At 38.1% G+C, this 23961-nt stretch overlaps 1 protein-coding gene and 1 pseudogene across 3 annotated transcripts in view; one reads left to right on the top strand and one right to left on the bottom strand.

The window, feature by feature from the left end:
* Positions 1-23961, top strand: part of BTBD1 (BTB domain containing 1) — a 45201-nt gene that overhangs the window by 19244 nt on the left and 1996 nt on the right. The window contains exons 4-7 of one of the 2 annotated variants that reach the window (XM_082647841.1): positions 3743-3940; positions 13582-13774; positions 20311-20398; positions 23794-23940. In XM_082647841.1, coding sequence (XP_082503967.1) covers positions 3743-3940; positions 13582-13774; positions 20311-20398; positions 23794-23940 — 626 coding nt within the window. The remainder of the gene's footprint in view (positions 1-3742; positions 3941-13581; positions 13775-20310; positions 20399-23793; positions 23941-23961) is intronic. The other variant, XM_082647842.1, reaches the window with a different exon arrangement.
* Positions 250-1262, bottom strand: LOC309839930 (heterogeneous nuclear ribonucleoprotein A1-like; annotated as a pseudogene). The gene has a single exon. The product of its transcript is annotated as a heterogeneous nuclear ribonucleoprotein A1-like (transcript).

Here is a 23961-nt window from a genome sequence, read left to right as displayed (position 1 = left end):
AGCCATCAACAGCATGGGTGGAAGAAAAAAAAAATCTACATTAAAACCCTTTGTTGGAATGCTTTACACTTTCCATAGAACAGAAACTAAAATAACCTGTTATACAATTAGTCACAAATACAGTCCTCGAGTTTTTTTGCCCATACACATGAGTATTGTCTAAAACATGTCTTCTTTGTAGCAGCTAGGCCCTACCACCACTGTGCTTTGGCTGAGTTCACATATCTCTTGTAACCTGTAGCTTCCCTGTCACTTCTCTGGCTCTCCTCTCCTGCTAAGCTTTGTTTCCTGGCAGTAATCAAAACCTTCTGCCACTGCCATAGCTCCTGCTGCTGCTGGAACCACCACAGCCACCTTGGTTTCGGGGCTTGGCAAAGTATTGGCCTCCACCACCACAGGGGCCAGAACTTCTGCCTCCAAAGTTTCCTCCTTTCATGGGTCCAAAATTTGAAGATTGATTGTTGTAACTGCCAAAATCATTGTAGCTTCCACCACCTCCAGAATTGCTTTCATCATTACCAAATCCATTATAGCCATCCCCACTGCCACCCTAGCCACCACCACCACGGCTGCCACCAAAGCCAGCTCGACCACTGAAGTTTCCTCCACGACCAAAGCTGTCATTCCCACCAAAACCCCCTCCACAACCACCACCAAAGTTTCCAGAACCACTTCGACTTCTTTGGCTGGGTGAGGCACTAGCCATCTCTTGCTTAGATAGGGCTTTCCTTACTTCACAGTTGTGGCCATTCACATTTTTTATTTCTGAATGACAGTCTTGTCTACGGAGTCATGGTCATCAAAGGTTACGAAAGCAAAGACTCTCTTTTTGCCACTCCCTTGATCAGTCATGATTTCAGTCACTTCAATTTTCCCATACTGTTCAAAGTAATCTCTTAGATGATGTTCTTCAGTGTCTTCTTTAATGCCACCAACAAAAGTCTTTTTCACCTGGTTAAGTGGGCACCAGATCTTTGAGAATCTTCTCTTGAGATGGCCCTTTTTGGTTCCACAACTCTTCCATCCACCTTGTGTGGCCTTGCATTCATGGCCGCATCCACCTCCTCCACAGTGGCATATGTGACGAACCCAAAGCCCCTGGAGCGCTTGGTTCTTGGATCCCTCATTACCACACAGTCTGTGAGCGCTCCCCGCTGCTCACAATGGCTCCTCAGGCTCTCATCGGTTGTTTCAAAGCTCAAACCTCCGAAGAAGAGCTTCCGCAGCTGTTCGGGCTCTTTGGGTGACTCTGACTTAGACATGACAGCAGTGGAGGTGGGGGAGACATCAACGATGCTTACTCAGCGGCGTCCACGGGCAGAAAGTAATCTACCGAATGTATCTCCTTGGGAACCTTGAAGTAGGTACCTTGCACAGGATGAAAACCCTATAAATATTTGTTGATTTGATTTGATTTGCAGTGGTTTGTATTAAAACCCAGTATTGTATGATGTTTATAAATATAATCCTGTGTGTTTTTATGATCTTCATTAGGCTCTCAGCTGTCATTTCTTATTATAACACATCTATCTATAGAGGACCTATGTGTTTTCACCTCATAGTCTAGTTTGTCACAAATGTACTTGTTAAAAATTGGGAATGAAAGAGAATTCTAGGATCTGAAAGAAAGACCTGGCTTCAGGAGCTTTTTTTAAATAGCTATTTTAGATTCTAGGGATGCTTTTTCTCCTCTGGCATTTGAATATGTGCTCCAGAGGGATATGCTTACCTTTTTCCAAGTAGAGAGATACTGTTTCTTGTAGGTTTTTGCCAAAGGAAAAAGATAATATGTCACATTGATAGAACAGAATTAATTTACATTATGCCAGGGGCAGTATAATGTGCTTGTTTTTTAGCCTTTAAGTTTCTATGTTTACCTTTACTTAAGTTTTTAGCATACAGGTAGAGAAATGGAGGTTCAAAGTTGTCTGTTTTTCTATTGAATGATTAAATATTATGATCATAGTATATTCCTAATCCTACAAGTATTGAGGTATGTTGACTTACATTCATTTATCTTTGAAAAGGTTTCCTGGGACCTTAGTTTATACTCATCTGCTCAGCTACAAGAGAAGGAAAAAGCTTGATTTTTAAAAAAATTATGTTTAACCTCTTCATTTTTAACATATTGTTGGGCCCCTTCTGTGTTCCAGGGACTGTGATATCTTTGCTGTAATGATACCTATGTTTGTTATTAAACTAATATTTGGTTCTGGTATGAATGTGTAGACCATTGCATAGTAGAATTTTGTTTTTAATAAATTTTTCTTAGGTGTGTGTTTCTGGGCAATTTAATTATATTTTAATGTTTTCATTGATTTCTGGTCTACTGTAGTTTAAAAATAACTCAGCCTATTTTAATTTTGCCTATGATAAGAGGGGAAAGGATTCTGAGTGAGGGCCTGAGTTACGGTCATGATATTTATACTTGGATGTCAGATAGGGCTTTCAAACTTAATATGTCCAAAATTAAGCTTCAGATCTCCCCTCTGACCACCCCCCACCCTGCTTCCACATAGTAGTCTTTCTCATCTCAGTTGATGCCACTGTCATCCCTCCATTGCTTAGACTATACACCTGGGAATTATCCTTTACTCATGCTATCACCCCCTATATCCAATCTGTTAGGAAATCTCCAGTCTCCTTTCAGAGTATACCCTGAATCTGATCATTTTTCACCACTTCCGCCTGGTCCAGGCCACCATCACCTCTGACCTGGATCAGCGCAAGAGCCTCCTAATTGATCTTGTTTCCACTCTTGCCTCCGTTACTGTCTCTTCTCATCACGGCTGCCAGGGTGGTTGTTTTAGAACATAAAATGTCACAGCTCAAAACCCTCCAGGGGTTCCCTTTTTCACTCAGAGTAAAAGCCAAATGATCTACAGGGTGCTACATGATTGCACCCCGCTTCCCACCATGTTTCTGGCCTCGTCACCTACTAATTTTCCCTCTTGCTCACTCTCCTCCAGCCACACTGACCTCCTGGCTGTTCCTCAGACATGCCAGGCACACACTCATAAGAGAGCCTTCGCACTGGCCAGTCCTGGGGCGCTCTTTCTCTCGAGGTGTGTTTGGCCTACTGACCCCACCCCCCTCGACCTCCTTCAGGTCTTAACTCAAGTCAGGCCTATCCAAACTATCCTATTTTAAGCTGCATTTCTGATTCCCCTTACCCTGCTATCTTTTCCTATATTTATTATGTAACACAGTATAATTTACTTATGTCTATTGAATCTGTTTCCCCCATTAGAATGTAAGCTCCGTGAAGGCAAGGAATTTTTAACTTTTTGTTTACTGATATATCCTCAGTGTCTAGAATAGTGCCTGGCACATTGTGAGTGGTTAATAAGAAATATTTGCTGAATGAATGAATGAATTGTAATCTGTAGACTTTATGAATTTGTTCATTACTGATTGGGAGCCTTTTTCTCTGACTTACTTATTATTCTTGTTCTGAATATTTGAGTTTGCTTGCTGAATGGCATGAATATATAAGGAGATACTGTATCTAAGCTTCCATGTATGGTAAGTAATAAGTTGAATGTTAACCTTATAGTAATTTTTTAAAGAAAACTTTGCTGTTTAATTCCTTTAATTCTTTAATATTTTTAAGTGTAGACTCTATAGTTTTAAGTATCCTATTTTTATTGAGATTTGAAAATTTTATATAAGCATGTTTGTCAGTATTTTGTTAAAGAGCAAAATATTACTAATGTGATATATTTTTGTATTTTACCTGTAGACACACTCTGTGCAGTTCTAGAAAGAGACACTCTTAGTATTAGAGAAAGTCGACTTTTTGGAGCTGTTGTACGGTGGGCAGAAGCGGAATGTCAAAGACAACAATTGCCTGTGACTTTTGGAAACAAACAGAAAGTTCTAGGGAAAGCACTGTCCTTGATCCGGTTCCCGCTGATGACCATTGAGGAGTTTGCAGCCGGTAAGGCTGTAACTTGTCCAAAATCTACTTGAAACTATTTTAATGGGCAGTCAGTCTCCCTGTGCGAGAGAGGAAAAGAAGCTGTTTATGTATGTGCATTTGTGTGTATAATTTCATTCAATTCTCCTAATAGCCCTTCAAGATAATATTGTAGGTTATATATTTATGTATTTTAAAATTATATGTATTTTATATCTTTTAAAATATTTTGTATATTATAAATATATAAAAATTATGTGGTATTTTATAGGTTTAAGAACTGAACCTGAGAGAGGTTAAGTGCCTTACCTAAAGCTACAATGACAGATCTTTCTGACTCTTAGGGTTGATGCTTCTTAGTTCTATGACCAGTTCTTGTTTCCCATATCAACACTGAGTATCATCTGCTTTTAAGTCATGGCCAGATTGATTTAAAAGAAAAAAAAAAATCTCATAATGGTTTAAAATTATATTTCCTTATGTTTATTGGCCATTTGTATTTTTTCTTTTTCCTTTTTTTTTGAATTTTTAAATTTAATTTTATTTATTTTTTAATACAGCAGGTTCTTATTAGTCATCCATTTTATACACACATCAGTGTATACATGTCAATCCCAATCGCCCAATTCACCACACCACCACCCCAACCCCCCGCCACTTCCCCCCCTTGGTGTCCATACGTTTGTTCTCTACATCTGTGTCTCTATTTCTGCCCTGCAAACCAGTTCATCTGTACCATTTTTCTGGGTTCCACATATATGTGTTAATACACGATATTTGTTTTTCTCTTTCTGACTTACTTCACTCTGTATGGCAGAGTCTAGATCCATCCACGTCTCAACAAATGACCCAATTTCATTCCTTTTTATGGCTGAGTAATATTCCATTGTATATATGCACCTGCACCACATCTTCTTCATCCATTCATCTGTCGAGGGGCACTTAGGTTGCTTCCATGACCTGGCTATTGTAAATAGTGCTGCAGTGAACATTGGGGTGCATGTGTCTTTTTGAATTATGGTTTTCTCTGGGTATTTGTTCATGACTTTTATTCTTTTGGGGTATACAAATTTTTCTTTTTGATTTATTATATATATTCCAGTATTCTCACAAGTTGTTTTTGTTTTTGCTGATCAGAATCAGTTTGTTTTTTCTTTTTGTAAACTTTTTAAATTAAAATATAACATGTATATAATAAAGTGAACAAATAGAGTGAACGCACCTGTTTAACCACACATATCAATTTACAGTACATTACCATACCCCACCAGTCTCCATCATGCCCCTCCTAGTCCTTAATCTCCCTTCCAAAGGTGACTGCTTTCTGGCTTCTGTAAATGAGTTTTGTCTGTTTCTAAACTTAATATAAAGGAAGTCATACATTCAGCATGTGTTCTTTTGTGTGTGGCTTCTTTCTCTTAACATTATGTCTTAGATTCATCTGTGTGGTTGTGTGTGGCAGTAGCTCATTCTTTTTCATTGCTGTATAATCTGTTGAATGGATGTGCCATGATTTCTTTATCCATTTTACTGTTGTTGGACATTGGGGTTGTTTGTTTGGGGCCTTTAAGAACATTCTTATACCGCTCACTTGGTGTACATATGTGAACATTTCTGTTGAGCAGGTGGCAGTGCAATTGCAAAGTCATAGAGTATACATATGTTCAGCATTGGTAGATCCTACCAAATAGTTGCCCAGCGTAGTTGTAATAGTTCACACTCAGCTGCCAAACTAAGAGAGTTAAGAGTTCATTCCAGTTGCCTCACATCCTCTCCATTATATGTATATAATCTGACAAAAGACTTTATCCAGAATATATTATAGATACATAAAATGTATATACTTATAGCTAATATCCCAGTCTGTGGATTGTCTTTTCATTATCTTAATGCTGTCTTTTGATAAATAGAAGGTCTTAATTGTAATGAATTAACTTATCAGTCTTTTCCTTTAAGGTGAAGGCTTTTTATGTCTTAAGAAATTTTGCCTGCCTCAGGGTCATGAAGATATTCTCTTAGGTTTTCTTCTAGGAACTTTATTGTTTTACATTTAACTTTTTGGTCTGTAATCCAGTTGGGTTTTTATTTTTTTGTGGTGTTTTTTTCACACATGTGTATGGTGTGAGGTAGAGGTCAAGGTTCATTTTTTTCCCCCACGTGACTATGTATTAAAAACTATCCTTGCCCCCATACACAGCAGTGCTAACTTCGTTGTAAATCAGGTGACTGTATATGAATGAATCTATTTCTGGAATGTTTAGTCTGCTCTACTGTATATTTGTGCATCCTTGAACCAATTCTGTGGAGTTTTCATTTCTGTAGTTTTAAACTGAATCTTGAAATCTGGTGGTGAAAATCCTCTAGCTTTGTTCTTCTGGATTACCTTGGCTATTCTTGGTCTTTTGTGTTGGTAGTTTCATATACCTAAATGTTTTAATCAGCTTGTCAGTTTCCACCAAAAAAAGTCATGGGATTCTGATTGGAATTGCATTGAATCCATAGATTGGTATGGAGATAATTGACATTTTTATAATATTGAGTCTTCCAATCAATGAACATTGATTTAAGTCTTTTAAAAATTTCTCTTAGTAATACTTTGAGTTTTCTGGTAGAGGTCTTGCATATTTTTTGGTAGGTTTATTCCTTATGTATTTTACTTCTTAAATGTTATTGCAATGATTAGTTTTTTTAATTTCCATGTCCTAACTGATTGATTGCCAGTATATAGAAATACAGTTGGCTTTTCCTGTATTGACCTTGTATCTAGTGATCTTGCTAAATTTATAAATTCTAATAATTATTTGTAGATGATTGTGCATAGTCTACATGTACAATCATGTGATCTGCAAACAATAATAATTCTATTTCTTCCATTCTAATCCTTAGACATTTCTTTTTCTTGCCTTATTGTATGACCTAGGACCTTGAGCATATTAAGAAGTATGGATAGTGAACATCCTTGCATTATTCTAGTCTTAGTCAGAAAGCTTTCAGTATTTCCCCACAGAGTATGCTTGCTGTAAATTTTTTGTAGATACTCTTCATTGGATTAAGGCAGTTTCCTTCTATTACTAGTCTTGTAAGAGTTTTATCATGAATTTTACCAAATATTTCTCTTCTTTTGAGATAATGATATGGTTTTCCCCTTTGTTCTCTTAGTATAGCTTAATATAGCATTGATTGATTTTCCAAGTTAAAACTTTGGATTCCTTACATAAACCAGACTTGGTTGTCATGCATTATTCTTTTTATATATTACTAGATCCAATTTGCCAGATTTAAAAAATATTTTTAGGACTACTTCATGAGAGAAATTAGGCTATAATTTTTCCTTTCTTGTAATGAAATTGTCAGATTTTGATTATCAAGGTTATGCTGGTCTCATACAAAAGTTAGGAATATATCTTTTTTCTGTATTCAAGAGTTTATGTAAAATTAGTGCTATTTTTCCTTAAATGCTTAGGGGAATTCACCAGTGAAGCTGTCTGGATCTAGTGTTTTCTTTGTGAAAGGTGTTTTTTTTTTTTTGCGGTACACGGGCCTCTCACTGTTGTGGCCTCTCCCGTTGCAGAGCACAGGCTCCAGACGCGCAGGCTCAGCGGCCATGGCTCACGGGCCCAGCCGCTCCACGGCATGTGGGATCTTCCCGGACCGGGGCACGAACCCATGTCCCCTGCATCGGCAGGCGGACTCTCAACCACTGCGCCACCAGGGAAGCCCATCCCCACGAGTTTTGATATGTTGTATTTTCATTGTCATTCAATAAAAAGTATTTTCTAATTTTCATGGTAATTTTTTTCTTGACCCATGGGCTATTAAGTATATAGCTTAATTTTCAAATATTTGGGAATTTTTCTCCTAGCTTTAAGACAGAAATTTCTGTTTAATTCTTTAGTCTCTTAGCAGCGTCTTTCTGCCTGGTTTTTTGGTCTCATAGTTTTCTCTTGCTTGTGCATAGCTTAGGAATTGACAAATACTTTTTTTAAATTTTATTTTTGGCCGTGTTGGGCCTTTGTTGGGTCTTTGTTGCTGTGCTCAGGCTTTTCTCTGATTGCAGCCAGTGGGGCTACTCTTCATCGCGGTGCGTGGGCTTCTCATTGTGGTGGCTTCTCTTGTTGCGGAGCACAGGCTCTAGGCACATGGGCTTCAGTAGTTGCAGCACAGGTGCTCAGTAGTTGTGGCACACGGGCTTAGTTGCTCCACGGCATGTGGGATCTTCCTGGACCAGGGCTCAAACCTGTGTCCCCTGCATTAGCAGGCAGATTCTTAGCCACTGCGCCACCAGGGAAGCCCAGGAGTTGACAAATACTTCAAGGAGAAATTATGCGCAAAATGTTGGTCTTGTTTGTCTATTACGTATTCTCTTCCAGATCGTTGTCTGGCTGCCTTGGTAGCTTTGAATTACAGTTTTTGTCTCTTCAGTCAGTTGAGGACTACCACAATTTCTAGGTTGCCAGTTTCTACGTGGCATTTATGCCCTGTTAAGCAAATCAGCAAATATCCCAAGGGGAAAAGTGGTGACAGATATAGGGCTTCATCTCAATACATTTCCCTTCTCAAGCACTGACTGCCTCAATTGTTCTCTGTTAACATGAAATAGCTATTTTATGTACTGTTTCATGTATAGTTGTTCTCTGACGTAGGCTCTTCCATCTTACAGACTTATTAATATTTTTATGTAGTGAAATAATGTTTCTGTTTTTGCTGTTATGTATGTTCTTTTCTGTTATGCTTATTATTTCTGTATTATATTTTTCAAAACTGTTTTAGGGAGAGCTCCCTTTATGTTCTCTATTTTGCTGTTGAGTGTGTGTGTGTGTGTGTGTGTGTGTTTTCTGTCTAGAGATTAGGAAATAATTCTGCATTTACTTTTTCCCCTCCAATTTTCTTAATTCATTTCATAATAAAATGATATTTATTGACCTTCCCTATTTAAGATAAGAATGTTAGCATGGTGTTCCATCCTTTCAACCTTTCTAGCACACTTTATGGTAACTGATTATACACTCAACATAACGGACTACAAAGACACAACTGTAGTAGACTTAATTATAGGTTGTATTGGATTTAGTGTTTATCACCAGTTCTTTTATGATACACCTTCTTGAATTCTTTATTTTGATTCACTCATTTGATGAGTTTATTCTTGATTACTTTCTTTAAATAGGTATACGGTAGATATCTGAGAACGTTTTTCATGATCTGAAGACTTCTTTTTTCAACTAAGGAAATTTTATAATACAGGCATACCTTGGCAATATTGTGTGTTCCAGACCACAACAATAAATTGAATATCGCAGTAAAGTGAGCCATACAAATTTTTTGGTTTCCCAATGCATATAAAAGTTATGTTTACACTATATTATAGTCTGTTAAGTGCAATAGCATTATGTCTAAAAAAAACAAAGTACATACCTTAATTTAAAAAGACTGTATTGCTAAAGAATGCTAACTAACATCTGAGCCTTCAGCGAGTCCTAATCTTTTTGCTGGTGGAGGGTCTTGCCTCGATGTTGACGGCTGCTGACTGGTCAGGGTGGTGGTTGCTGAAGGTTAATATGGCTGTGGCAACTTCTTTCTTTTTTTTTATTTTCATTTTTAAAAAATTTTTGGCTGCGTTGGGTCTTCACTGCTGTGCGTAGGCTTTCTCTAGTTGTGGTGAGCAGGGGCTACTCTTTGTTGCAGTGCACAGGCTTCTCATTGCGGTGGCTTCTCTTGTTGCAGAGCATGGGCTCTAGGTGTGCAGACTTCAGTAGTTGTGGCACGTGGGCTCAGTAGTTGCGGCACGCGGGCTTCAGTAGTTGTGGCGGATGGGCTTATTTGCTCCGCAGCATGTGGGATCTTCCCGGACCAGGGCTCAAACCCATGTCTCCTGCATTGGTAGGCGGATTCTTAACCACTGCGCCACCAGGGAAGTCCTTTGGCAATTTCTTAAAATAAGATAATAATGAAGTTCGCCACAGTGATTGACTCTTTCAGGAAACATTTCTCTGTAGCAGGCAATGCTGTTTGATAGCATTTTACCCACAGTAAAACTTCTTTCAAAATTGGAGTTAGTCCTCTTTCACCCTGCCACTGCTTTATCAGTTAAGTTTATGTAATATTATAAATCCTTTGTTGTCATGTCAACAGTCTTCACAGCATCTTCAACAGGAGGAGATTCTGTCTCAAGAAACCACTTTCTTTGCTCATCTGTAGAAGCAACTCCTCATCTGTTCAAGTTTTATCATGAGGTTGCAGCAATTCAGTCATATCTTCAGGCTCCACTTCTAATTTTAGTTCTCTTGCTATTTCTACCACATCTGCAGTTACTTCCTCCACTGAAGTCTTTGAACCCCTCAAAGTCAAGCATGAAGGTTACAGTTTACTTCCTCCAAACTGTCTTTAATATTGATATTTTGAACTCTTTCCATGAATCATGGATGTTCTTAATGGCATCTAGAATGGTGACTCCTTTCCAGGTTTTCAGTTTACTTTGCCCAGATGCATCAGAGGAATCACTACTGTCTATGGTAGCTATAGCCTTACGAAATGTTCTTCTTAAATAATAAGGCTTGAAAGTCTAAATTACTCTTTGATCCATGGGCTATGGAATGGATGTTCTGTTAGCAGTCATGAAAACAACTGTACATCTTCATGAGTGCTCTTGGATGACCAGGTACATTGTCAAGGAACAATATTTTGAAAGGAATCTTTTTTTCTGAGCAGTTGGTCTCAACAGTGGGCTTAAAATATTCAGTATACCATGTTGTCAGCAAATGTGCTGTCATCCAGGCTTTTTTGTTCCATTTATAACACAGAGTAGATTTAGCATAATTCTAAAGGGCCCTAGGATTTTCAGAATGGTGAATGAGCATTGGCTTCAACTTAAAGTCACCAGCTACATTAGCCCCTAACAAGAGTGTCGGGCTGTCCTTTGAAGCTTTAAAGCCAGGCATTGACTTCTCTCTAACTATCAGAGTCCTAGATGGCATCTTCTTCTACTAGAAGGCTATTTGTCTACACTTGTCTACATTGAACTATCTGTTGTTTTGTGTAGCCACCTTCATTAATTATCTTAGCCAGATCTTCTGGATAACCTGCTGCAGCTTCTACATCAGCACTTGCTGCTTCACCTTGCACTTTTACATCACAGAGGCAGCCTCTTTCCTTAAACCTCCTGGACCCCCTTCTGCTAGCTTCAGACTTTGCTTCTGTAGCCTCCTCATCTCTTTCAGCCTTCATAGAATTGAAGAGAGTTAGGGCCTTGCTCTGGATTAGTCTTTGTCTTAAGGGAATGTTGTGGCTGGTTTGATCTTCTATCCAAACCACTCAGACTTTCTCCATATCAGCATTAAGGCTGTTTTGCTTTCTTATTATTTGTGTGTTCACTGGAGTAGCACTTTTAATTTCCTTCAGGAACTCTTCCTTTGCATTCACAACTTGGCTACTCTTTGGTGCAAGAGACCTAACTTTTGACAAGCCTTCTTACTCAGCATAACCATTTCTGCTTTTGATTTAAAGGGAGAGATGTTTGACTGTTCTTTCACTTGAACACTTAAGAGGCCACTATAGGGCTGTTGTTTTCTTTTTTTTTTTGTAAATTTATTTATTTTATTTTTGGCTGCATTGGGTCTTCGTTGCTGTGCGCGGGCTTTCTCTAGTTGCAGCGAGCAGGGGCTACTCTTCATTGTGCTGCACGGGCTTCTCATTGTGGTGGCTTCTCTTGTTGAGAAGCACGGGCTCTAGGCGCACGGGCTCAGTAGTTGTAGCTTGCGGGCTCTAGAGTGCAGGCTCAGTAGTTGTGGTGCAGGGCTTAGTTGCTCCGTGGTATGTGGTATATGAGATCTTCTGGACCAGGGCTCAAACCTCTGTCCCCTGCGTTGGCAGGCAGATTCTTAACCACTGTGCCAGCAGGTAAGCCCAACTATAGGGTTGTTAATTGGCCTAGTTTCAATACTGTTGTGTCTCAGGAGGAGACAGAGAGATGGGGAACGGCTGATCAGTGGAGCAGTCAGAACACACACAACATTTATACAGATACCTGCATAACTTAATTGTTCGCTGTCTTATGGGTGTGGTTCATGGGGCTCAAAACTATTACAGTAGTGACATCAGAGGTCACTGATCACAGATCATCATAACAAGTATAGTAATAATGAAAAAGTTTAAACTATTGAGAGAATTACCAAAATGTGACACAGAGACACAAAGTGAGCAAATGCAGTTGAAAAATGACAGCAACAGACTTGTTGATGCAGGGTTGCCACAAATCTTCAATTTGTAAAAAAAATGTATCTGCGAAGCATAATAAAGCGAGGTATACCTGTAGTCTTGAATTATTGCATCATCCTATTTCTTACTGTTAGTTCTTCAGGAACACTAGTTACCTGTATGTTGGTCTCTGCTTTTTATCATCCATTTTAATCACCTTAACATTTTAATTCTTTTGTCTTATTTGTCATTCTGAGAAAGATACATGAGTTTTCACCCCCATCTGTCTTCTGATCTTACGCAGTTCCAGTTACATTCTCTTCTTTTTTTTCTCTCTAAAATGCATGTTTTAAGTTTGTAATTGTATTTTTTCTTCTTTACAATCTTTACTTATCCAGAGATTGCAAATGAACCACGGGGCCAGGTCTGGCAGGTTGATATATTTTGTTTGTGATATTCTAAAACTTTATATTAAAAATCAGGGCATTTTATGTTAAAATCTGATTTATAGTTTCTTAAACCAAATTTCTAGTGTTTTGCAGTCTCTTATTTAGATTGTTTTTACCAGCCTTGGAAGGAATCTCCTGGCATCTTTTATGAGGAATAGCATTTATTCCTGGTTAAATTTAAGCTGTTTGGAATTTTCTCTTCCCAGAAACAGTGAATGAGAAAACTATAGCTTGTGATATGCTGCTTCCATAGCTCTTCCAGTCTTAGCTCCTGACCTCTGCTGATTTCAAAATCCCACAATGAAAGCACTGTGCCATCTATTTCTACCTCTAAATATCCCATTGTTTGATTACAGCCTCAGACAGATGGGGAATGGAGAGGTAACGATAGCTCTGGCTGCCACTGTAAGCACTTCTCCAACTCTCCTCTTTCTGGGAAACGGAACACTCAGGGCAAATGGATAAAAAAATCCAGGGATCTTTCTGTGATTTCAGGGTTTCATCTAAGCTTTGATTTATTAATGATTTTAACACTTACATATTAGGTTAACCTCGGATGAATTTAGTAAAACTTTAAAATTAAATATATGCTAAAATTAGGGGCTTCCCTGGTGGCGCAGTGGTTGAGAGTCTGCCTGCCAATGCAGGGGACACGGGTTTGTGCCCCGGTCTGGGAAGATCCCACATGCCGCGGAGCGGCTGGGCCCGTGAGCCATGGCCGCTGAGCCTGCATGTCCGGAGCCTGTGCTCCGCAACGGGAGAGACCACAACAGTGAGAGGCCCACGTACCACAAAAAAAATAAATAAATAAAATAAATAAATAAATAAATAAATAAATAAATAAATAAATAAATAAATATATATATATATATATGCTAAAATTATATATACTGAGATTTTTCTACCTCATTGTTACTTTACATCTTTCACATTTGAATTCACGTTATTATGGGGAGAATTACAAAGTTAGGAATTGCAGTGAAGTTACTTTTATTGAGGTTTATGTTTTTATTTCTACAGGTCCTGCTCAGTCTGGAATTCTGTCAGATCGTGAAGTGGTAAACCTCTTTCTTCATTTTACTGTCAATCCTAAGCCCCGAGTTGAATACATTGATCGACCAAGATGCTGCCTCAGAGGAAAGGAATGCTGCATCAATAGATTCCAGCAAGTAGAGAGCCGGTGGGGTTACAGTGGAACGAGTGATCGAATCAGGTATCTGCATATTATAGATTTGGGGGTGGGGTGGGGCGGGGCAGCGGCTCGCATTTGGCTTTTATGTTCATATTGTGGGAGATAATTAACCACATTTTATTTTATACTTTGTTTAATACATTTCTAACTTGATACAACAGTCAAGAAGTCAGGCTTACTGGTCTCTCCACTGAATTATGAGTGAGGGAATCTCTTAGGAAACAAGTAGAGTAAGAAAGGATTGACTTGGGCCTTCTATTTTGTGAGTTTCGTTTGGATTGCCACTGCTGGTGAGCTGAAGTCTAGACCTTAATTGATCAAACATTATTTTTACAGCCTTAGGGCTATAATTTAATACATTTAATCTTACTTGGTTTAGTGTGAGATTTTTATTTGCATAGATGTTGCATGGAAAATATCTCAGTATACATTTGTAACAACTTTGGGAAAATTTTTTTTTAATTTTAAAAGATGCATGCATATAATCCTTTTGGAATTTATATTTGCTCTACCGTGTTTCCTTAGGTTAAATGTCAAAATAGAATATTTACCTGTTTTCATAAAACATGCCTTTTGAATTTTCATTTATTTAATATTAATAGCACTTTGGTGTAAAACTAGAAACTAACAAGAAGTTTGTTTAAAACTAGAACTCCAAGAGGGAGAGGACTCTTACAAATATTGGGTTAAAATGGAAATAAAAATGCATTTGTAGACTATTTAGTAATAATTCACAATGAGAATACTATATGTGAGAACTTAGGGGATGAGGCCAAAGTGTCACACAAAGAATTAGCGATAATTAACTACTTTTATTAAATAAATTAGAGTAGAAATAAATGATTTCAGCATTAACCCAAGAAGCTAGAAAATGAATAGCAAAAGAACCATATGAAAAGAGAAAGGAAATAGGTAAATGTAGAAATTAATGAATTAAAAATAGTAGAATTGTTAAATATAAGCTGGTTCCTGAAAAAGACCAATAAAATAAGCAAACCTTGGGCAAAGGTAATAAAACATACTTACATCTACAAATAATGGAATATAATAATATACTGAGGAAATTTTTATTTTAATTCTGGGTTTACTCTGTGCTAATAAATTGAACATCTTGATGGAATGGATCATTTTATAGGCAAATATAAATTATCAAAATTGACTGAAGAAGAAAGCCTGAATAGACCAATTACCATGGAAGAAATTAAAAGTTATCAAAGAACTGTCCCTTCACAAGGTGGTTTTGACAGGTGAGTTTTATCAAACATTCAGGGAACAGGTTGTTTCGTTGAACATTAAAAGAAGAAAATACTTTTTGGTTAGTTATTGAAAGAAGCATAATCCTTATACAGGAATCTGACAAGGCAAAAAATTTTCTAGGTCAATCTCACTTATATAGAAAAGAAATAAAATAGCGTATTGAATCTAGCAGTACCTTAAAAGAATAATACTATAACAGCAAATAGATGTAAATCAACTATAGTCCAATTTTTAAAAAACAGTGATAAATTAGGGTCGGAAAAATACATCCAGTGGAGATAAATATGCAAGATCCATGTTCTGACATCTTAAGTTTGGTTCTAAAGCTATAAAGTTACAGAAATTGAAGAGTTTATCACATGAAAAGGACACATATTGCTCAGGAGAAGCGTGGCTGTTTCAGATACAGAGACTTTAGAGAAGTTTCTCCTGTGGTTTCTTAGAAAGGGGACACTGAGCAGTGCAATGAACATCATTTAAAATAACATCCATCCAACTGAGTTTTGTAAGGCTATTCCTAATAACGTCCATCAGTGCAAAAGGAGTGCAAAAAAAAAAAGACAGATAAGAGTTTGGAGATTGAAAGAATGGCGCAAAACTAGGAAATATATTACTATAATTCACCATGGTAGCAGATCAAAGGAAAAAAATTTATTTTGATAGATGTCAAAAAGACTTTTGGGGCTTCCCTGGTGGCGCAGTGGTTGAGAGTCCGCCTGCCGATGCAGGGGACACGGGTTCATGCCCCAGTCCGGGAAGATCCCACATGCCGCGGAGCGGCTGGGCCTGTGAGCCATGGCTGCTGAGCCTGCGCATCTGGAGCCTATGCTCTGCAACGGGAGAGGCCACAACAGTGAGAGGCCTGCGTACCACAAAGACTTTTGATAAAATTTTACCCTCGATCCAGATAAAACCATTAATAGGCTAGGTCTAGAAGAATACTCCTTTAACATGGTGGGCTATTGAAACCTCAAGATAGGGATGCCTGGTAACCTTGCTGTTTTTCAGTAGTGTTCTTAAAACTCTGATTGATGTAGGTATAAAGATAAAGAAATATACGTAATTAATACAACGTTGTAAATCAACTATACTTCAATATAAACAAACAGAAAAAGAAATATTGGAGAGGAAGAGGTGTTTTTCATTTTTTTCAGATAACGTCTATGTTAGTAGTTCTTCACTCCATCAGACCTAGTTCTCCCTTTTTTTGTAATAAATATTTTGTATTCCCCCTTTATTAACCTGAAATGAAATTCATAGATAATGTGTTTCATTTTTTTAAAATGATATAGTGGCCTAGTTGTAATGTAAAGGACAGTAAATGTAACTGATAGTAAAATCAAATGTGTACTTCAATATGTAGATACTTGGGCAGCACCAGAAGACAAACAAGCAATCAGAGATAGTACCTGTATGCACCAGCACACTGAGACAGCTGTAGGTGCAGGGAACAGGTGTATTATACTCATGTCCCAAATACCATGAGTAGCACTGCTGCCAATTTTGTCATTTTCTTTAAAAGTTTCAACTAAAGCAAACTATGGTCCATCCTGTTTATCTAGTTTCCGTATTTGAGAACTCATCTACTCGCTAGAATTTATTTGTAACCCCCAAATCAATACCAGCAGCGCTTTCTTAGTCATTCACAGAAAAGATTTTAGTTGCCTGGGAGCATGCTCCTGTGTGAGCTCAAACAAGGAGGATGCTCTACCTTCTTATTTCAGCGCTCATACAGAGATGGAGATGGTAAGGGGCAGTGCAGTGCAGGACACTACAGCTCTGTGGCCATTGGACAGTTTGAATCCCATCTCTGGCATCTGTTAGTGGGGTGGCCTCAGGCAAGTCACTTAACACTCCTTAATTCCATTTCTCTTTTGTGAAACACAGAAAATGGGATATACTAGAATGAGTTGTTCTTAGGATTTAAGATTATAATCCACATGAGTGGTGTGTGAGTGTGTGTGTGAGTGTGTGTGTGTGTGTGTACATTCCCCCAAGAGCAGTGGTTTAGTATTTGCTAATTCTGTGTTTGCGCCAACTATAAAATATAACTACCACAAATAATGAGAAATGACTGTATGATATTTCCTCGATTTGTATAGTAGTCACCTCTTGTAAAAGTCAGTGAATGTTAAAATTGCTGTAAAAATCTTGGTTTATTAATAAAAAGGGATTAAGTTCAAGTCTCATAGTTAAAAACAAGTTTTTCATCTACATGAATTCTGACAGGACACTTGAAAGTTGGTTGAGATTCTTTGTTTTGGGAGACTTTCCTAAGTATTGCAGTAAATCTGGTGTCCCTGGCTCCCTGTCAGTGGTGCATCATATCCTTTGTGAAAATAGAGCCTGCCTCCCTGGGCACAGAACTCCTTTTGAGAACAACTAGTCCACCCAGACAGCCTCAGGATCAGTAAAAATCTATTAGAACCAATGCATAGTAGTGGCAACTTATAAAACGTATGTGCAAAACCCAGTGATGTTCCTGTGTCATTAAAATTCATTTACAGAGATGGGTGGTGTTGATGGTTAACAACAGTGTGAATTACTTAATGTCACTGAATGGTGCACTTTAAAATGCTTAAGATGGTACATTTTGTTATATATTTTGCCACAATAAAAAAATTTTAGGGCATTCCCTAGCGGTCCAGTGGTTAGGACTTGGCGCTTTCAGGGTGCTTTCCCGGGTTCAATGCCTGGTCAGGGAACTAAGATTGCGCAGGCCATGCGATGCAGCAAAAAAATAAATAAATAAAATTAATGTTTGAATTTTCAGTTAAAATGGTGAGTAAAAACAGACCCCACTTGCAATAGTAACAAATAACATAAAGTAGCAGGGGTAAATCCTATAGGAAACGTACGGTATGGTATCTTTATAAAGAATTGGAAAACTTCAACTGGAATCAGACAGTGTCTTTCCAAACTAACCTTTCTGAGTTAGGCAGTTCCTTGTAGAAGTCACATGTTTTTGGTAGGGAGGAGTGGGTTGGCAAAATTATTCTAAAATTAATTTGCAAAAGTAAAGGTTTCTTTTTTAAAAGAGTGGTATTAATCAAATATGAAAAATACTGTAAAGCCGTAAGAGAATGTTGTACGGAACATACTACAGAGTTCAGAAACCAACCTAATATAAATGAACATTTAGAATGTGAGGAAGGATTAACCACTGGGAAAATAAAGTTAGATCTTTACTGATGCCATCTTCCAATATTTGTATAAATTAAAATTTTAACGTTAAAAAAAGGAAACCGTGAAGGTGCCGGAACAGAATGTTTATTTATTATGAGGATGAGATAGGCCTCTCTGAACTTGGCATAGACCATAATTTGACTACAAATAATTCAAAATGTTACATCCAAAACCACCATAAAGTTAAAAGATAAATGACAAATAGGAAAGTTTTTGTAATGGATGTTACTGACAAAGCATATAATAACTATATAACATGGTCTTTCAAATCCACATGAAAAAGACACTCATCAGCAGAGAAAAATGGGAAAAGAATGTGAGTGGGTTTTTCATTAAAGAGAAAATCCAGTAGATAGTAAGCATATGAGCAAATGTGTTAACTCAGTAATCAAATATAAATAGAATTTGTCAACCATCAGTTTCTCAACAGCAAAAAGAAATGAATACTTGTGGTTGTTGAGAGTGAGATAGAAATGATCTTCATTCCTTGTTGGGTGTAAAGTTTTATAATCTTCCCAGAAAGCAATTTGATAAAGTTCATCTAACGCCTTAAGAATATGCCTTTCATTTTCCCCAGAAAATCTACTTCCAGGAATTTATTCTAGGAAATAATGAAGGCACTGTGAAATGACTGTTCATCATGGCATTGTTGTATAATAACAAAAACTGCAAATAACCTAGATTATTTAACAAGTAGGAATTGTTTAAATATAATGAATCAGTAGTAGTTTTTTACCTTTTTACATGAAGTTACAAAAATATATATATTCTGACATGGTTTTTAAAATAATACATATATGTTCATAGAAAAAAGTCTGTTTTTGTATTGTTTAAAAACAGAACTAAAAGTCTGAAAAGGAAGTGCACCAAATTGAAAATGAAGTTATCTCTAGATGGTAGATTTAGAGATGCTTTAAATTTTTCCTCTTGTTTGCTTAGCTGCATTTTCTGACTTTTTTTAAACAGAGAATATATTGCTTTTTTATAATAAAAAATTATAAATAATATATTTTAAAATTTTTAACGTGATCCTCATACTGGGAGTTTAGCATAGTGATTGAGTGTGACCTTTTGATCCATGCAGACCTGGGATTGTGTCCCAGCTCTGCTACACATTTTGATCCAGGCAAGTTAATTTCTCTAAATCTCAGTTTCTTCAGCTATAAAAACAGGATGATAAAAATCATACTGTGTTACTTAGTTTATAGAGCTGTTATGATGACTAAAGGAAATAATTCATGTAAAGAACTGAAGCTCGGTGCCTGGCACAGGAAGTGCTCATAAAGTGGCAATGGTATGGTAGTAATAATAATAAAACTTGTTACTTCAGTTCTTAAAGTATGAAATGTTGAGGATAACTGCTTTATATTATAGATTATCTCTTATTATACAGTCATTTAGTGCCATTTGTGCTTGATGCTAGTTTTTATACATTTATAACATGGAGTAAGGTGGGTCTCTTTCTTAACTATGGTGACTAAACTGGATCTGCTAATTGTTCTAGTGTGAAATCTCATTCTGATCCACCTGTGTAACTTAGGTCCTGTCCCCAGACCTCCACCACCAATTCTGTTACAGCAGCCTGCTTCCTTCACAATTCTTATCACAACTTATAATTAACGATTTATCCCTTTGTTTACTTATTTATTATCAGTGTCCTCCATTAGGCCATAAGTGCAGTAGGGGAAGAGACTATCTTGTTGACCATTATTTCCCCAGTGCCAGGCCCAGTAAGTATTCATCGAGCTGAAGAATTGTCAGAGTTTGGGACGCTGCACATCAGGTCTGATGGCTGACACATCTCTGTTCATGAAGGAGATGTGCAGACAGATTTGGACTAAAATTATCATCACAACAAAAGTGGGTATTTAGGTTAAATAAATTGCTTGGCTCAAAAATGAAAACAGATTCTACTTAAGTTTCCAATAAGTTACTCTAGCAAGAGTTTTTTGGTAAGCAGATGACATTTCCAAGGATGTTTAATTTTTGATAGTTTTCTTTATTATGAGCAAGATTAGATGTTCTGAGTAACACTTTAAAAATGTATAAGCCTTTGGAGTATGAATGCTTACTGAATTATGTATGTTATTTTATATTTGGCCTCGTTCTCTCAGGTTCACAGTTAATAGAAGAATCTCTATAGTCGGATTTGGTTTATATGGATCTATTCATGGTCCCACGGATTATCAAGTGAATATACAGGTACACTTTTTTTGCCCACTGTATACCATCTGAAATACATAACAAGTGTCATTTTACGATAAGATATTGTTTCGGCAAAATCCAAATTTCAGTATAAAAGCCTATTAGTATTTTAAGCCTAGAGGTTCCACTTTACAATTGATCTAAAAAGTGTAGTTTCAGAAAATTGAGGTCCTGGGGTCCTTAACAGAAGCATTAACATACAAGGAGCTCGCCTTTGTCCAGGAAACCCTTCTATTAGTTCATCCTGCTGTGTACTGACTGTCTCAAAACACCCACCTGCTTTTTTCATGGTACTTTGAACTCTAGGGCTTGAGACTGTCTAATTTCCTATAACTACTGGTTACACCTCTGATTTCTGATTGTCTGACCATACCCTGCCCCATTCTTAGGTCTGCTCCACCTCAGTTCTTTCAGATATGACACGATTACTTAATCTCGAAGAAAGTGAAGCACCTCTCTCCTTCCCTTCCAGTCAACCAGTGTTCTCCACACTTTTGATTGCACATCCCAGTTAGTGAAATTATTTTTGAAACACATCTACATTGTACTTTTATTTACTATACACATATACCTATGCAATACTATACTTATTTTATATTATACATAAATTAAAACACAAAAAATAGAAATGAAAAAAGGAAGTAAACAATGTTTCAGACTTCTTTCAGCTGAAAAAACTACCCTTTCTAAAATGTTAGTTAATATACTATTTTTAATAGTAAAAACATTGGTGAACTTTGTGATCAAAATGCATCATTGACTTTCAAGATACACAACAATTCAAAGATCTGTTCTGGTCCGGGGACTTACCTGGTGGCGCAGTGGTTAAGAATCTGCCTGCCAGTGCAGGGAACACGGGCTTGAGCCCTGGTCCAGGAAGAGCCCACATGCCGCAGAGCAACTAAGCCCGTGCGCCACAACTACTGAGCCTACATGCCACAACTACTGAAGCCCTCGTGCTTAGAGCCCGTGTTCCACAACAAAGACAAGCCACCACAATGAGCAGCCCGCGTACTGCAACGAAGAGTAGCCCCCGCTTGCCACAACTAGAGAAAGCCCGTGTGCAGCAAGGAGGGCCCTACACAGACAAAAATAAAGGTCTGGTCTGATGACAGCCAAAAAAGATACTTTACTACCTCACAAAGACACCTTGTTCCAAATGGAAGAATTGCTTTATTGGCTGTGCTAATGAAATCATGCTCATTTTTAAATTCTATCCACTAACGTTTATAGTGAAATTCAGCTATAAATTAAATCATTCATGTCATTTCGTTGCTCTTACAAACCAAAGCCACTGAGATTGTTTATTTGAAAGATTTTAAAGGTTAGGAAATTTTTTTTCTATAATTTTTAATGCAAAAAAGCCACAGCAGACCTCTCAGGGGTATAAAAGATTTTCATGATCACTCCCTGTTTTACTTTTTTTTTTTTTTTTTTTTGCGGCACGCGGGCCTCTCACTGCTGTGGCCTCTCCCGTTGCAGAGCACAGGCTCCGGAGGCGCAGGCTCAGCGGCCATGGCTCATGGGCCCAGCCGCTCCGCGGCATGTGGGATCTTCCCGGACCAGGGCACGAACCCGTGTCCCCTGCATCGGCAGGTGGACTCTCAACCACTGCGCCACCAGGGAAGCCCCCGTTTTACTTTATATATTGTTAAGATCCTATCCATGGGATCCATAAGCCCCCTTAAGCAGGCTGTGTAATCTGCAGGCCTGGGAAGGAGTGAGGGCCCCACAGTCATTCTCTTCAATTGTGGAACCCCTGTCTTCCTTCAGTGCCCCTCCCATATTACATGAGACACCAGATTCCTTGTGTACAGTCTGAGGGAGGGCATCGGGGTTATAGGTATATTAAAATGATAAAATATAAAATGAATAAAAGTAGGACTTCTCTTTATTTTCTTCAGCCCGGTGGCTAGTCCCATGCACCCTCTAGATAACACTACCAGATAGACCTGCCTGGGTTTGAATCTCAGCTCTACCATCTCAAGGGTGTGTCTGTGGGCAAATTAGGTAACCTCTCTGAGCCCCAGTGTCCTTGTTTACTTTGACAGTAGTGGTACCTCCATTATGTTTTTGTGAGCAACGGTTGAGATGATGCATGTAAAGTGTTTGGAACATAGTCTGTTGCTGTCGTTGTTGCTGTAGTTTTATAATTTGAGTCTCAAAATAGCCTTAGGAAGAAGGCAAACAAGTTTTTTTCCAAGATTAAAAGATAAAACTGAGGCTCGGAGAAGTGGTTTACTCTAGATTACACTACCACAACGAAATCCTGTCTTACTACTTTTCCAGGGCACCATCATGTCTTTTTTTTAAATTGAATTGTGATATACTGTAGTCCCTCAGTATCTTCAGGGGATTGGTTCTAGGACCCCCTGTGGATGCCAAAATCCATGGATGCTCAAAGCCCCTTATATAAAATGACGTAATACAGTCAGTCCTCCACATCCACAGGTTCTGCATCCGCGTATACAGGGGGCCGACTGTACATACAGAAAAGTAGACATAAGTGGTACGTATGGCTCCCTTTTCATAAACTGCGAACACACTTGTGTAACCAGCAGCCTGATCAAGGAACAGGGTATTACAGCACCCCAGACATCCCCTTGTGATCTTTTCTGGTCACTATCCCGCCTGAGGTGGCCACTGTCCTGATCTCTCGCTGCATGTACTGGTTCAGCCTGTTTTACTATTACCGTTTTTACCTGATGTATGCAAAAAGATGGCTTTGTGAGCCTTGGCCTCCACACATACTGTTCCCTTGCATGAAGACTTTTCTCTTATAACCTGGTAACCTCTGAGTTGAGCTTTAAAAACTCTCTTTTGTGGAGCCTCCCCCCTTCCTGACAAAATCAGTTTTTCCTCTCCTCCTCCACTTCATCTTATGCATAGCTCTTTACTGCAGGTGCTGTACTGAATTGTCATTGTTTACTTGTCTTCTCTAATGACTAGAAGCTCCTTGAGGGTGTCCCTCAGTGCCTGGCACAGGTTATGGAACTAAATCGAAAAGACGGAATTTTCATATTTTGAAATACCCACATAGGAAATGCTACAGGAATTTCCCAGCAACAAGACATAGGCTAGCAAGGAGTAGAGGCTCGTTTCCCTCAGGTGTCTAAAATCCACACAGCCTAAACACCAGTTCCCAAGCCATGTGTCTTTTTTAGAAGCTCCTCTCTCCTGCAGCCAAAGCCCAGTTATCTGACATCCTCCCCATCCTTACTGCAGTGAATGCATTTTCTGACAGCGTGTTTAAAGCCATCTTTAGTGGTTAGAGACAGTAGAGAAAAATTACAGCAGAGAGATGTAGTAGTCTATTTTGTTGTGCTTAAGGGCTTCATACTCTCTTCTACGAAACTTTGTTTTAACTTTAATTTTTCTTTTAAAAATTACAGATCATTGAATATGAAAAAAAACAAACCCTGGGACAAAATGATACTGGATTTAGTTGTGATGGGACTGCTAATACATTCAGGGTCATGTTCAAAGAACCCATAGAGATCCTACCCAACGTGTGCTACACAGCATGCGCAACACTCAAAGTAAGAGTCTTCCCGAATGTT

This window comes from Grampus griseus (assembly GCF_964374135.1).
Source record: "Grampus griseus genome assembly, chromosome: 2".
Lineage (NCBI taxonomy): Eukaryota > Metazoa > Chordata > Mammalia > Artiodactyla > Delphinidae > Grampus > Grampus griseus.
The sequence above is the reverse complement of the archived record's forward strand: the minus strand, read 5'-3'. Positions and strand labels throughout refer to the sequence as shown.